The 17,159-nt window shown below is 37.6% G+C and overlaps 1 protein-coding gene across 1 annotated transcript in view; it reads left to right on the forward strand.

Annotated features, from left to right (window-relative positions):
- Window positions 1-15,439: 15,439 nt before the first annotated feature.
- The window catches only part of LOC103264262 (SEC14 domain and spectrin repeat-containing protein 1-like), a gene marked incomplete at its 3' end in the record, with an annotated part of 49,342 nt that continues 47,622 nt past the window's right edge, over window positions 15,440-17,159 (forward strand). Inside the window, exon 1 of the mRNA XM_021714377.1 lies at window positions 15,440-15,519. Coding sequence (XP_021570052.1) covers window positions 15,465-15,519 — 55 coding nt within the window. The remainder of the gene's footprint in view (window positions 15,520-17,159) is intronic.

The raw sequence follows: 17,159 nt of genomic DNA on the forward strand, positions 1-17,159 counted from the left end.
TCACAAACACTAAGATGGAACTCCTCTCAATTCCCATTACACTCATGTGTATCTTCTTTTTTTTTTTTGATTGGGCTTCTGTTGAATCCATCACCTAAATAGTGAACATGGTACCTAATAAGTAGTTTTTTAGCTTTGCCCTCTTCCCTCTCTCTCTCCATCTATCCTTTAGGAGTTCCCAGTGTTTGTCTCATTTTTATGCCTGTAGTACCCAGTGTTTAGGTCTCACTTAAAATTGAGAGCATGTGGTATTTGGTTTTCTGTTTCTGTGTTAATTGACTTAAAATAATGGCTTTCCAGCTACATTCATGTTGCTACAAAAGGCATGATTTTTTTCCGTTTAATGTCTGTGTAGTATTTCATGGTGTACATATATATATATATACACACCACATTTTCTTTATCCAGTCTACTGTTGATGAGCACCTAGGTTGTTTGCATACACATGAATGTTTTTGTTAAAAAGGAGATACAACCCTCCACCCCAAAGTGAAATGTATAATTGAGATAAAAGGTATGATATTCAAGCCAGGGGAGGTGTTGAGGCACTTCCACACCTATAACATGCGTGCGAGCGTGCACACACACACTCACACAGCATGTTTGACATCAGTCATGTCATAGACGCCGCTTGGTAGCACACAAAATGGCCCTGTAGTTCTGCAGTGTGAAAATCTTGAGACTATACATAGATTACTATCTCCGCAGTTGATAACTGGTAGATTCCTGGGAAGAAAGGGATTGTAAGGAGGCAATTCAGGAAGGATGATTGATTATCTTCTAGTCTGTTTAGTTTGGCACGCTCTTGGCCACCAAAGCCTCGATCTGTTGGGCTTAGGCAATCCTTCCACTTCAGTCTTCCAAGTAGCTGGAACTATAGGCATGTGCCACCATGCCAAGCTAATTTGTTTTATTTATTGTAGATACTAGGTCTCGTGACGTTGCCCAAGCTGGTCTTGAACCCATGGGCTCAGGCAGTCCTCTCGCATTCACCTCCCAAAGTGTTGGGATTACAGGCGTGAGCCACAGTACCAGGACTTAGTCCATTACATTTTAAGCATGAAGTCAGTATGAGTAAACTTAAGCTGAAAGGGAGATTTAGTGGAAGAATTCTGGCATGTCACCTTATACTGCATTGCAGCTGGGTTCCCTTAAGGTACAGTAACCATTGTAGAGGGAAAGCTACTTGCTCAAGATCACACAGCTGTTAAGGAACAGAGTTCAGATTTGATCCCAGGTTATTCTGGCTCTAGTCTTTTTTTTTTTTTGAGTTGGTTCTCACTCTGCCGCCCAGACTGGAGTGCAGTGCCCGCTCCCGGCCACCGCAACCTCGACGTGCTGGGCTTCGGCCATCCTTCCACCTCAGCCTTCCAAGTAACTGGAACTACATGTGCGCGCTACCACACCCGGCTAACTTTTTTGATTTATTGTAGAGATGAGGTCTCGTCAAGTTGCCTAGGTAGATCTCGAACCCTTGGGCTCAGGCAATCCACTCACCTCAGCCTCCCAAGGCGCGGGATTACAGGCTAAGCCACCGAGCCCGGCTCTGGCTCTAGTCTTAATCATGACAACCTGCTGCCTCTGCTCATTTGCAGGGAAACAGAAAGTAATGTCAAAGGGCTCCACTCACACAAGCAGTGCAAAGTGAGCAATTGTCATAGTTACTCAAGTTTAAAAATTAGATTTTGTATGTTGCTTTTTTTTGGTATTATTCTATTTAATTCTTTAAAATTTTTTTTTTTATTTTAAAATTGCGGGGTACAATTCAGGGTTAGGTATACAAATATTCATTGTGCAGGTACCCTTGTTGATGAAGTGTGCCCCGCCTTCCCCAGGCAGTTTCCCAGTCCTGCCAATCCCACCTCCTGGCCCCCCAACACCCCCACAGTTTCCCGCTGCTGTCAATCCTTTTCTTAAGTGAGCAATTGTCATAGTTACTCAAGTTTAAATATTAGGTTTTGTATGTTGCATTTTCTTACAAAAAAATACTATTTGTTCTAGTAGCTATTTTAGAGTATAGTAGTAGTTGATGGCAGAAATGAGTATTATTGCCTCAATTATTAGAAATATTTGCTAACAAAAACTTTTACTTTTGACTGTTCAGTGGACTTCTAAAATTTTCTCTGGTTCTTTTGTGTCTGTCTATCAAATGATCTGCCAAGTAAGAGGTGGGTGGCAGTCAGTAACCACCTAAATACTGCAAGAAAGTACTGAGAGCTGAAAAGAACTTATAGATATTAAAGTGAGAATGTGAAGTGGAGGAAACTGATGGTGGATATTATAATAAAAGTTAAGATGTAATTTCATAAAATGGAAAGTGTGCATGTTAAACAGTGACTTTCCAAGTGTTGAAATACAGATAATGAAAACTCACTTAAGCTGTAAAAGTAGTAAAGTCAAATAAGCCATTTCCAGAAGTCAAAAGTTAGAGTTGGCTCGGCATAAAGAAGGCTTTAGAAAGTGCCTCTCTTCATTCATGGTCCTAATGGGCTAGGCCCCAGAGTGGTTCAGTAAATGTTCCTGAACTATGTAATGTAATATTCTGTTCAAAGTAAATACATGGTCTATTCATAGTGCTTCAACGAGTTTAAAATTATCTGAGCTTGTTTTTCCTGTACTTTTTCTTCTGCTCCGTAATTATTCTGCTACACGGCACCTAAATGAGAAAGCTGGCAGGATCATAAGAAGGGAGTTTATTCAACAAATATTTATTGTGCCTTGGCCATGTGCCAGATGTTGTCCTGTGCAAACCAACAGACACATTCAGATGACCAACACCCATTTTGGATTTCAGAAATAACTTTTTTGGCTTTATTGACTCTCTAGGGAAAATAGGTTATCATTAAATTTGGAACATACTCTTAAGTGTTAATATGTGAGATGCTCAAAAATCTTTGGACTCTTTCTTTTCTGGATCAAACAATATGACATTTATTGGTTCTTTACCTAGGAAACCTGCCTGCTCTTCTGATCAACGACTACTGTTCACAAATCACAGTGAATGTATGTGATAGACATAAATTTTTGCTTTTCTTAGTAATTTAATCACTTAACAAAAAAGTATAATATGATGAGAGGGAGGGAGGACTGCTGAGAAAATGACTGCAGTCACAAAAATGAGCAAGTTTTAAAGAAACGGAATAAAAGTCTCCAATGCCACAAAGTAGCACAAGCTGTGATTCTGCCTGCCTGCCTGCCTGCTTCTTTTTATCTTCTGACTGTTGCATTTAGTAGAATTGGTCTCCTCCCTCTTCAGCCATCTTAAATGGGGTTCAGATACTCATATCTTTCTCCTCAGAGGGCTTTTGGATATGACGACGAATATGAGAATGTTTTAAATGTACTTGTAGTCTTATTTTTTCCTTTCTTGGGCTTTGAAATAAAGACAATATTGCTAAATGCAAATTTTTAAAGAATTATAGCTCCTTCTTATACATTATTGATTTGTTCAAAGATTCAGTGTACAAAAGTATAGGGAGTAGTAAAAGGAACCACTGTTTACCCACCATCCACTTTCAACAATTACCAGCAACTGGCCAGTCCTATTCTATGTATATTTCCCCTCCCCAATACTGAAGCAAATCCTAGTGCTGTGGTCTGGATGTTACCAAAATGTATGTGTGGAAACTTAATCCCCACTCTGGTGGTATTAACAGACATACTTTTGGGGAAGAGATTAAGTCAGGAGAAGCTCTGCCTTCATGAATGGGGTTAGCACCCTTATAAAAGGGCTCAAGGTTGAAGGGAGTACACTCTCGCTCTTCCACTTTTCTGTAATGTGAAGATGGGGGTTTGTACTCTTTTTGCCCTCCCATCCTTTCCCATGTGAGGACACCAGACAGTGACACCATCTATGTGGAACACACCTTCAGCAGGCACTGAACCTATCCTCTGCCTTGGTCACAGACTTCACAGCTTCCAGAACTGTGAGAAATAAATTTCTATTATTTATAAATTACCCAGTCTCAGGTATTTTGTTATAGTGGCATGAACAGATTAAGATACCCAGACATAGTCATTAAAGTATATGCCACTAAAAGATAAAGGACTCTTTTTTTAAAAAAAGTAACATTATTATCATATCTTCAAAAATGAACTATTCTATTTGAGGAATGTTAAATACTTTTATCATTCATGTTGCATTAAAGGTTACTACATTAGTTACCAAGAACATGAAAAGTAATATAACTTGGGGCAGAAGAGGTAGGGCCTTTGGAGGGGATTTAGGAAGAAACCAAAGTGTTTTTTCTTCTCTTACACAGTCCACACAGAACAATTCACTTCTAGTTACAAAGATATGTAGAAATTTTCCCCTACCAGCAACCAGTCACACTTCTCCAGCTGACACCAACTAGGTGTCCTGTAGTATAACTCAATTCTGATACTACCTGAAGATAGCATCCATCCAGTCTTCAAGGTTGAGGGTATGTCCTCTAAGACTACCTTCCCACCCTGCTTCCCATGTCGACCACAAGCTCCAGGTGGTGACCTGTGCTTCCCACTGACTGGCTTAAACCAGGGTTCCCATGACATACTTCGAGTTATAAATGATACAGTGTACAGAAAGTGATTAGGATAGTGTTTATACATAAAACATGTTCAATGGGGTACCCTTTGGAAGTGTGAGGAAATACACATAATTAACTTCAGATCCCACCTTTTAGGTAGGCCTAAAAGGCATAAGTGTTTCAAAGTGATTTGTGTTCAGTGATATTCTTAGCCAATTATTTTCAGGGAACACAAAACACTCTTAGAATTGTTTTAATTCAAAGGCGCATTTTAGGCTGAGGTAGCTCACGCCTGTTATCAGAGCACTCTGGGCAGCCAATGCAGAAAGATCGCCTGAGTCCAGGAGTTCGAGACCAGCTTGGGCAACATAGCAAGAGCTCATCACTACAAAAAATAAAATAAAACAACAACAAAAAAACAAAGGCACATTCTATACTTTTCTCAAAAACAAATGATTTGTTTTAAAACATATGCTATCACTGAAAGGAATGAATATTTAAACTTTCATCAAATCTTGGATGTTTTTATGTGTGTTGATATGAAAACTTTGATATATCCTAAGAGATAAGACCTTTACTTATAATTTTCCCTTGAAGTTAGAAAAAAAAAGCAGATCTAAGTTTCCTTTGTAGTATCAATTTAGAGTAAGAGAGAGTTTTGGCAATCTGTGTACATAAAAGTACTATTAACACTATTGCTTATGCTCTCCTTTCTTTCCCTCATTTAATACACTTAATTTTTTTCATTGTCTTACACCATCCAGAATGTACCATGTTGAAAGAAATTTGTCTTCGCAGCTGAAGTTTTTTCATGGCATTGTGTTCTAATTATAGTAGAAATCAGAGGAATAAATTGCTAAGCGTATGCAATTCATTTTACAAACTTTCTAGAACATATTGCTTACATATTTTTAGTTTTTAGTTTTTAATACTTGAAGTGCACATCATTGTCATCCAGATTTTCCTGATTTACTAAATAGGCAATTGGGGTGTTTATTTTTTTAATTATTTTTTGACAGCTTTATTGAGGTAAAATTTACATGTCATAAAATTCATCCATTTTAATTTTACAGTTTATTGATTTTTAGTGGATTTCAGCATTGTACTACCATTACCACAATTTAATTTTATAGCATTTCCATCACCACTAAAAGAAACTTCATGTCCACTACCAGTCACTTCCTATAGCCAACCCAGCCCTAGGCAACTACTGGTCTACTACTTTCTTTCTCTTTGGGTTTGCCCATTCTGAGTTTTTCAAATAAATGGAATCATACAATATATGACTATTTCTGCCTTCTTTCACTTCACCTAATGTCTTCAAAGTTTATCTTCATCATACCATGCATCAGTTTGCATTGCCTAATAATATTTCATTATATGAATGAGCAATATTTTGTGTATTTTTATAGAAATGGTCAACTTTTGGGTTCTTTCCATATCTTGGATTATATGAATAATGCTGCTATGGACATTTATGTACAAGTTTTTGTGCGGATATATTTACTTTTTAAAATTAAAACATACAAAACAATGGTTTTGTGCTATTGCTCTTGTGTTTTTAGTTTTGATTGCATTACGTGACAGTGTAATACAGCAGAGGGGAGCACTGAACAGGGTTTTAGGAGCCCGGGTGTCACATTGTTACGGTGCAGTCTTAGGAGGATAAATCTATGTCTCTAGATCCCAGTTCCTTATCTATAAAATAAAAAGGTTGGAGTAGATGATCTCTATGATTTATAAATCTGTTAAATGCTGTGTGACCTTGAACAAATTACTTAATTTCTCTGTGCCTTTTTAAAAAATCAGAATAAAATGAGATATTCATAGGATCACATGTAAATATGAATATGAGAATAAAATAATATTCTTGGTGTATAAAAAAGTATCAGGATAAGGTTGGGACTGTTTTATTCTTTTTTTTGTTTGTTTGTTTTTGAGTTGGAGTCTCACTCTGTTGCCCAGACTGGAATGCAGTGGCTGCTCCCGGCCACCGCAGCCTCAACCTGCTGGGTTCCGATGATCCTTCCGCCTCAGCCTTCCAAGTAGCTGGAACTACAGGCGCATGCTGTCATGCCCGGTTAATTTTTTGATTTATTGTAGAGATGAGGTCTCGCTTGCCCAGGCAGGTCTCAAACCCGCGGGCTCAGGCAATCCACTCACCTCAGCCTCCCAAAGGCGCGGGATTACAGGCTGAGCCACCGAGCCTGGCTATTCTTAGTGGGAATGCTTTGACTGTGGCCTCAGTGGAGTCAGTGGTATAAACTAGTAAACAAGCAATTGGCGGAGGAAGGAAAATTTAGCTACTAGTAATAGATGCCATTTGCTGAGTGCTTACCATCCTGGAGAATACTAAACACTATATATACAAGTTTACTCATTTAACCCCCAGTCCTACAAGCTAGGTTCAGTAATTATGCCCATAAAAGAAACTGAACGAATTGCCAAAACCACCTACCCAGTAAGTGACTGGCCAGGAGTCACACCCTGGCTCAAAGGCCATGGTGTTTACCACTGCTCTAAACTGCATTATAAGGAGAACAACTCTTTGGAACAGAATCTCATGGTAGAGAGATCTTTAGTAGGGGAGGTCTTTGTATGGGAAAGATAGCTAATGTTGCTGACAGTTTTTATGGGGGATAAAAGAAGTGGTCGCTCTATAAGAACTTAATTTCCAATATGTGTCCTGTGTGACTTTGTTCCACATGATAGTCAAATAACTTTTTTTTTTTTTTTTTTTGAGTTGGAGTCTCACTCTGTCGCCCAGACTGGAGTGCAGTGGCCGCTCCTGGCCACCGCAGCCTCGACCTGCTGGGCTCCGGCGATCCTTCCTCCTCAGCCTTCCAAGTAGCCGGAATTACAGGCGCGCACTACCATGCCTGGATAATTTTTTTTTTTTTTTTTTTTGATTTATTGTAGAGATGAGGTCTCGCCTGCCCAGGCGGGTCTCGAATCCGCGGGCTCAGGCAATCCACTCACCTCAGCCTCCCAAAGGCGCGGGATTATAGGCTGAGCCACCGAGCCCGGCTTCAAATAACATTTTAATTATTGAACAAGTTAAAGTGCTTGCAGTATGATTAGTATTTGTTGTGGTGGTTTTGTCGCAGAGATACATTATTATATACATTGTTTTTAAATGGGACTTTTAGTCTGTTGGAAAGTAACACTTTTACACGTTCCTCTGGCTTCTTTCTGCCTTGATAATACTATAATTATTCCAATTTTTTGGAGCAATTTTTCACTTTTTAAGTTAACTTAAAACTTTTTTAACCTTAATATGGTGTTTGGTACATACCAAATATTTACATTGTATAGACAAAAAAACTTAGTGCCAAAATCTCATTTCATGTTACGGGTGTATTATTGCATTTGAACAGAAGTACTGTTATGTATGTTTGTGGTATCCAACATATAAATAATTGGACACTAAAAATTAATTGGCACATCAATTATTTGGAATTAAGGGACCTGAACCTCTGTTCAGATGCATTAGAATCTTATATATTGGGAATATTGATTTAGTCTGAGCTCAGGTCAACAGAAGATGTGTATGTCTTTATAGAGATAGGGAAAGAACTCTACTTTCTAGGAGGAAAGTTGGAAGACAAAAGGTTTGATAATGACCTAGAGAAATTCTGAGTTGAAGAGGAGGATAGGAAACACCTACAGCAAGTGAAGAGGGGTTGGAATCTAGAAATTAGACAGTGGAATCTGTAAAGTTATTGTGACTGGGCCTGCTTCCTCACCCAACCAAGTGAACTCAGTGGGCACGTGCATGCCTTGGCAAAGGAAGTGGTTCAGGCTTCTTGAACTCAACACAAGGCTTAGATGCAGAAGCCATGCAGGTGGAAAGACCATCTCAGGGAGCTCTGGCAGCAGGTAATGATTTTCTAGCCGTGGGGTGGTACTCTATATAGTTGGGGCTGCCAGGACCTATCTTTACTATCCTGGATTTCCATGAGTGTGATTTGCCTCTCCAGAGCTGTGTTTTTTTGTTTTCCAGTTTTTTTCCTTTGCTGAAGAAACAGCCAAATTGAGGATTCATCAGTAAATTAACACAGACAGAAGAGTCAAAGTTTTTTTTTTAATCATATGGTTGAAGAATTTTTAAATCTGGATCTTCAAAAATGAAAGGTTTGCAGCTGCTAAGTGTTTGGTGCAAGAGGAGTGGGGAGACCCTTAAGGGTCAACTTCCCTCTGCTTCTGACTTTGGAAATATCAGTGTCTGTGGCTCCTGTGGAAAAAAGGGACAGGACGGGGAAGGTGGTCTAGGGCTAGTGGCTAATATTGTAGTTTTTGCAAAGGGTTTTAAGTGATGGACTATCATCACTTGATTTTTTGAAGTTCAAATTAGTAAAGGACTTTTGATGACCCACTGGTTTCCTTAATGTAAAATTCTTGTCTCTCAAGATAGATTGTCAATATTTTCACAGAAAATTCAAAATCTCTGTCTCCTTTTCCTTTCTTCCTTTTTTTCTTTTCTTTTCCTCTCTGAAATAAGCTACATCTTGATTCATGTGGTAAAAATGGTATTTTTGGTGATACTTTAGCTTTGAAATTTATTTAGAGCAGTTGTACTTTTGGATAGATCTGTATTGTGGTGAAAGTTAGCCATTGTTATATCGTTTTTATTTCAAGACTGTCCAAAGGATTGCTGCTCTTTCATTTAGAACTGTCAATATAGTTGTAAAACTAGATTACTAATCATAAACTGGCACCTGCAGTAACACAAAAATTTACCTAAATTTTCCACCATTGATCTGCTTCACTGATATACTACCCTAAAGTTGAGTAATGTTTATTTCTGCATAATTTTATCTATGCATATGTGGAGTGATGGAACCCAGCTAGGCAGCACCAAGTACCTATATGTGTGCTTGTTTTAACCTTTAAGATCACTCTTACTTTCATAACAACAGTTGAAGGTATTTCTAATCTTAATTTAAGATAGCTATGTACATAGCTAAGGAGCCTGCTTTCTGATTTTGTTCATTGCCGTTATGTGTCTACATGATGTAGACTTTAGTACTAGAGATGATTTAGTTACCCTCAAGCTATCCTAATGGGTTTTCACTGGTTAACAAGTGCTCTTTAAAGAATCTAACCGAATTTTCCAAATAAACTGATTGATTTATACTTATTGAGAGAGGACTTCCAGGGTACTCACTCATATCCTAAATTACAGTCTCTTATGAAGTGCAATTTGCCTGGTCCTGATTAAAAGGCCCACAGTTCTCTTTTCTGCTACTCAGCACATCCTCTGCTGCCCTCTAATGGTTACTCATCGATGGCACTCACTGGTGTCCATCTTCACTGCTAAGGGCTGCTATTCTCCAGAGTCTAGTAAGTTATGTTGCTGCTGGACCTGCAGAGGGCTATCCCAGTGGAAAGACAGCTGGAAAGAGCTTCTGTGAGGAAAAGCATGCACACGGGAATCCTGCGGTTGCCCCTCAAAGTGGTGGCGTTCAGGTAGTTGTGATAATGTTAGGATTCCTAGGGTGAATATTTGCTTTACCATTAGTTCCTTTTGTTGTTACTTATCTATCCGTTAATTCATCAGATGTTTTTGAATGCCACATATGTCCAGCACCTAACCCTGCCCCGATCTAGTAGATTCTGCATATATAAATTTGTTGAATGAGTGAGTACATACAAAGATAAATAGGACTTGGCCTTTGCTCTTGGGGAGACAAGGTACTAACTTAACTACTACTTGGTTGCCTCTATTTTCCTCTTTTGACTCTCTAAAATCTTTGAAAACGTGATCAAACTAGAGGATGGATGCAGTGGAAACCTAGTCTTCCTCTATTTCTATTTCTCAGAACCCATCATCCCTTAGTGTAGAAGGACTCTGTTTTAAGTAGGATTTATTTTGCTGCTAGAAATGTTACTGATTTATGTTGGTGTTTCTGCCTTTGGCTGAAGGTAACACAGTCATGGTTACAGTTTCCTTTATCAGTCTCCAAGGTCCTTTATCTGCTATAAACTCTGGCTTTCTGCCTATTTTGTGTTTAACAAACTGACTTAAAATAGGTGTTGCTTTAAATGACCATATATGAAATATACAAGTGCAGTGGTGTGTACTTCTTATTTATTTTTGTTAAGCATGTCATGAATTCCTTAATTCTCTTGTTTCTTAATTTGCTTTACCTGGCAAGTTTTTTTTTTTTAAATGTATTTTCCTTACCATTTTTCATTATTTCATGTGAGGTTGTTCTACAGTGGTCAGGTCTTTGCAAACCTACCCCAAAGTCCCAGGAAGCTGAGACGTGGAAAAAAAGAGGCTGACAGATCCAGTTTCTCAGAAGGAAACATTTTTATAGGGACTTAGAAACAGAAACCTTGTCTCCTCTTGGGCAGCTACCAGGCTTGATGGTGGGTACCACCATTACCCCCAGACCCAGGGCTTAGTAAGGTAGGGAAAGAATGTATAGGACAATTGAAGTTGACCCCTCAGGGAAAGGCAAGAATGCTACATGAATCTGCCCGAGGGCAAGATTTACCTAACTGTAGATAAAGCAGAAATTTTAGAGGCATGATGGATTAGCATCCAAGAAGGAGTTGCTTTAGCATCCACACAAGTAAATGTTCATTGGCTCTATTTCTTGCTTGAGAAGATACTCTACTCAGATATATTTAGGTAGAATAAGCCTTTTCTTGTGAAAAATAATGATCTGCATCCCACTGGAGGAAAACACGAATAGGTACCTTTATGTTATTTAGCATTTTATTGTAGAGATGGTGGTGATTGGTTGTATTTTGCAAGATTTTTCTTATGTTTTGTGTTTTATACATTATTTAACTATTCTTTCATTTATTAAAATAACCAGAGAGGCAAAGTCTTTTTTGTTTGTTTTTTATGGCTTTTAAAGACTTAAACATCTAAAACAAATAATTTTTGAAAAACTAAACTTAATTTGGACTAGTGGCACAGTAATCATTTTTCATTACCCATCTCTTTTGTACAAGACAACAGTGAAAGAGACTGATAGAAAGAGAACTCTAAAGGGAAGAAGATAAAGAGTAAACATCATTGTTTTTGTCTCTTGACTGCTTTACATTTTATCAGTGTATTTGATCTTGGCTCACACACCCCCTGCAAACCTATATCTCTCATAACTTTAAACTACTTTTTCACCACTTTTCAAGTTTTTTTGTTGTTGTTGTTTTGTTTTGTTTTGCGTTGAAGTGCCACTTTTTCACCCAGGCTGGAGTGCAGTAGCATGATCACAGCTCACTGTACCCTTGACCTACTGGGATCTGACAATCCTCCAACCTCTGTGTGGCACTACAGGCATGTGCCACCATGCCAAGCTTTTTTTTTCTTTTTTTTTTTTCTTTTTTTAAGAGATGAGGTCTTGCTATGTTGCCCAGGCTGTGTTCTCCAACTCCGGGCCTCAAGCAGTCCCCCTGCCTTGTCCTCAACAGAGTGCTGGGATTACAGGCATGAGCCACCATTCCTGGCCCCAATATATTCTTGAAACAAAACAACAGCAACAAAAAGTTGCTGGATTATAAAAACAGTATTACCAATGCTGAGGTAGTTGTATAAAGTAAAGGGAAGCTTGGATAAAGCACCTGTCTCCAAGGAAACAGTGATAAAATAAAGTTTATTTCTGCCTATTATAGTTTGCCAGAGTAAACCTAGACAAAGAGAGTGACACTATTTTCCTTTCCTTTTAAGTATATGGAGAGCACAATGGTAAAAAATTAAACTTTAACATTGGTTGGCATAAAATCAATTATTTGACTTGCAAAATTTCAATAACATAGATTTTACTCCTAGGGTCACCTGCAGTTATTGTTTCTTAGGCTTTGTGGAATCTTAAGGATTCCAGACTTTCCTGTCTCTTGGGTGCTGTATAATTGGGTTTTACTATGGCAAGGGTTAAAACCTCAGTGTATTGATGAGTGATTTTATTCAAAATAAGAGACAACTTTTTTTTATAACCTTTAAGCAATTAACAACATGATCTACTAAACTCTAAATTTTAGTTTTACTTCTTATACCAGTCACATTTCTCCACTGACTAAAAGAAGCCTAAGTAACTTAAGCAGAAAAGCAATGTATTGAAAGATGTTATATAATTTACATAATAGGCTCAAAAAGTGGGAAGAGGTGAAAGGCGGCTAAGAATTTTCACTTGTAGGAAAATTCTGGTTGGGAAGCCATTTCTGTCCCTGTGTGTGAGTTGTGCCTGCATCTGCGTTACTCCCTCAAGGTTGGCATTCCTTTGTGCAGCATCCCTTTGGCAGCCTAGGTGAACAGTTCTCATGATTCTAACTTTCTGAGGTTGAGTTCAAAATTATTTTTTGTAATAATTCTTAGATAATATTTGCCCTTGTCACTGTGTTGACATTTGCACTGATGGCGTAAGAGCATTGGTTGCAAAAGTGTTGGTGCCTTAGCGTGATTCAAGGCAATGGTATGTCTATATCTACATAAATGCTCGTGTGTAACTATTTTTACAGGCAATACTTCTGACATCAAAAATATGGGTTTTTTTCTCACACCAACGAATTTCTCCAACTGTTATCAAGTAGGTATGATTAATTAGATTATTGGTCATTGGTGCTGTCTCAGTCTCTAACCCCTCCTCCCCTCCCCAGGATTTAGAGGAGCAGGGCTGAAAGTTCCAAGATTCTGATCAAAATTTGATCTTTCTGGCAGCTAGCCTCATCCTGTGGTTATATAGAGGCCTCACCCTAAATCACCTTATTAGCATAAATACAGGTGTGATAAAACAGGGTTTATTCTAAATAACGAAGTCACTCTTATCACTCAGGAAATCCCAAGGGCTTTTGGGGCACTCTGTTCCAGGAACCTGAGAGGGACAAAGACCAAATATATGTCTTATTATGCCACGTGTATATTCTAGATATTTTGATTTTGCATGTACAGTAGTCTAGAGCTTGTTTAATTGTCCAGATGCCACTGGGTATTTTCAGAGCTGTTTTATTGGTAAGCTGATGGTGTGAAGCATCTTTGCTAGAACCAGACAGCTTGGTGTGAATCCTGACTTCCCCCACTTACTTAGCTATGTGATGTTGGGGCAGTTTAACCTCTTGGAGGCCCAGTATATATGTCTGCCAAATGGGAATAATAATAGTACTTACCTCACAGAAGTGTTGTGAAGATTAAATAAGTTAACAAAAAGAAATCATTTAGAACAGTGCCTGGTATATAGTAAATGTTAATTATAGTAAGTGTTATTATCATCATTTTCAAACTGTCAAATCAGGTTCCCAACAAACTGGTCACAAGAGAAGGGTTCTAAGACATGAATCTAAGCTGCTGGATACAACTGGATAACAACTCATTCGGTCAAAATATTGATCTGGAAACCTGCACTGCTACAAGTTTTAGATTAAAGATGTAAAATATGAACTTTTCCCTTCTACTTCCTACTACTAGCATGTTAGCTGGGCTAATGTAGAACAAACTTGAATGAACTAACTGCAAACAAATATTCAAGGAAATTTGAAAAGAATGTATCATCTAGTTTGACAGTTTATTTTCTTTGAAGACAAGTGCAAATGGTGATAGTGCTTTTTTAAAACTGTACACACAATAACTATGAAATAATATAGTAGTTTAAGTAATCTTGCTTAATTAGCCATTATCTGACCAGTGTTAAGACTGCATCATTTTTTTTTTTCTTAATTCCTGGGATTTTTTTTTTAAAGAGTTAATTTTTCTTTTTCAATTTTTTTTTGCAAGACAGGACTATGACTTGAGTTTTTAGCTCCAGCTGGTAACACAGTGCCTGAAATAGGATAGGTACATAGCAAGTGCTGAATAAGTAATATACTTTTATATAGAGTCCTATTTTCTGCTTTGCTGGAAAATTGTTTTCAAGAGAGTAAACTTTCACAAAATTCAATAGAGTCTCATAGTGCACTCCAAAGAACTGCTCTATGTTATGATGGTGGATGGGTGTGAGATGGGACAGGTAAGAAAGGATAAAATATGATGGAGAATACTTTCTCAGATATGAAACTATGCATAGGAGGATAATGTAATTGAACCTTTGATTTTCTTGCTTTGTTTTGTTTGAAAAGTCCCTCTCTCCTCGCAATCCTGTTTTGAGAGCATGTGGGGCTGGCCAAACCCCCCTTTAAGGGCAACTGTCTTGCCCTTGGTTCTTGCTGTTAGGGTAGTCCATTTTTGTATCTAGCCATAACCCCTGACTGTGACTACATGGACCCTAGAAAACAGAACCAAGAGCAGTAAATTGTGACATGGTACAAAAAGATGAACTCAGCTAATCAAAATTTTTCCTGGAAAATTTAAAACTGTAAAATGTGGAGATACAGAGGCGGTTAACAGTGGCAACAAAAATAGAAACTGTATTAGGAATTATCTTGAGGTAAACTGGGAGGTAAGATGTTATCATGTATTATGGGGAGCAAAAATATGAGAAATCAGAGAAAGCCATTGAATAGTGAAATGGAGATAATCAGATATTTGAAATTAAGCTGTGTAATTGATAAGGAAAGCCATAGAAGATTGACTGCCTGTTTAATTGATTGATTCATTCCTTTATTCAACAAATTATTTATTGAGTTTCTGCTATGTACCAGGCAATGTTCTGGCCCAAGAGTATTGCTCTAAAAAACAATTCAACCAGTGATTCTCAACCATTTGCTATTTTGCTTCACAGAGAACATTTAGCAATGTCTAGAGACATTTTGGTTTTCACAGCTGGGAAGGGGAGGTGCTATTGGTATTGAGTGGCTAGAGGACAGAGATGCTGCTAACTTTTTACAACACACATGATAACTCCCTACCAAAAAAAAAAAAAAAAGAATTATCTGCCTCAATATGTCAATAGTTCTGAGGTTGAGAAACCCTGGGATAAACCTTCACAAGTACATATTTTATAAAGTAATTGTTAACTTGTAGTTGACATTTAATTTTGTGTTTTCAGAAGTAAGGAAGTTCACTGGAGTAAAATGGAGGCCTCAGTAATATTACCCATTCTGAAGAAAAAACTAGCCTTCCTTTCAGGTATGTTTTCTTTTTGAAATTAGAAAATTAGAAGTGTCTGATATATAAATTTGTTTACACTCTTTTTTGATAAGCTTGACAGAAAGGGATTTTATTTTTCTGTGAAGGTTTTGTTTAAAAAGTATTTCTGAGATATCTTTTAATCTGATTGGATAGCTGTGTGAGCTAACTCTGTCACTGCTGGTTCTTGGCAGGCCAATTTTTATTCTGTTCTGTAATTTCACTAAAATGACCTCTACAAGGTAGATGTCATGATGTCTCACTTTTTATCTAAAAATGTAATAATTAATAATTGATGAACTAGCATCTAAATAATCGTTTCTGAAATATAGAGTAATTAGATTTTATGATAAGCTCTTTCCTAGCTTTTGAATTCTATCTTCCTGTGACAAAGTTTCAATACCCTGACAGAATTATGAGACATCAGTTATGCCAGTTTCACTTTTTACTGTTCAAAACTGTTTGCACAGGCTTTAGTTTACCTTTAGTTATCAACCCAGAGTCTCTATCAGCAGCATTAAAGAGAAGCTGTGAGATACTTTACGAGTGTAGGCACTGTGGTGTCATTCATCGGGTGTAGGGATCTTCTGGAGTTTGGTCATTGAGTAAGTCTGCACATACTTGAGAATAGATACGGTGGACCTGCCAATTTAGGGCTATTTGTACTGTATTCTCTTGCTTTCTCTGTCTTACTCTTTTCAAATCTTGTTATAATTGTCTTACTAATACTAATGTCCTTTTTTTTAAAAGTATATTGTGTCCCTCTATAAATTGGCATGTTTTCCTAGTACAGTTTAAAAAGGACAAAATAAGAAATTGAATTCCACTAAGACTATTGTTTCCTTATTTAATATGTATTTTTTCCCTCCTTGCTTGACATTTATATTTTCTCTTTTTTTTCCTGTTATGAATGGTGTTGTCAACATTTTTATTCATAGCTTTGTGTATTTTGTCCAAGTTCAGCAGTATACAGTCTTATAAATGGAAGTGTAAAAGAGAATATGCATCTAAATTTGTGTTAGGTTTTATCAGATTGCCCTGCAAGTAGATTGTTTCAATTTCTGTTTCTCCCAACAATGTATGAAAATGCCTGTTTTTCCACACTGTTGCCAGTAGTAGATGTGATATTCTCTTATAATCTTTATCAGTGATATTTTTATATCCTGTGACATTGTCTGTGTGTGGCATTTGACACTATTGGCCATACCTGTCCTTACATTTTTTTTAAATTTCAATAGCTTTGAGGGTACAGATAGTTTTTGGTTACATGTATGCATGGTATAGTGGCAAAGAGGTCTGGACTTCAAGTGTACCCACCACCCTACCTGTACACACTGTACCCAGTAGGTGATATTTCCTCTCCTAAGTCTCTAGTGTCCATTATACCATTCTGTATGTCACAGCAGATCCTTTATTTAGTTCCCACTTATAAGTGAGAATATATAGTGTTTGGTTTTCTGTTCCTGCATTAGTTCACTTAGGAAAATGTTCTCCAGTTCCATCCAAGTTACCATGCTTTTGTCTTGAAAGTCTTTTTCCTCTTGGCTTCCGCCTTTCTTGCACTTTTACACTGATGATCATTTTATTTTCCCTTTGCGAAAGCTGAAGGCACAGTTAAGCGTAGTCCTAAATATTAAACT

This window comes from Carlito syrichta, unplaced genomic scaffold, assembly GCF_000164805.1.
Source record: "Carlito syrichta isolate Samal-C Ts95f unplaced genomic scaffold, Tarsius_syrichta-2.0.1 Scaffold305638, whole genome shotgun sequence".
NCBI lineage: Eukaryota > Metazoa > Chordata > Mammalia > Primates > Tarsiidae > Carlito > Carlito syrichta.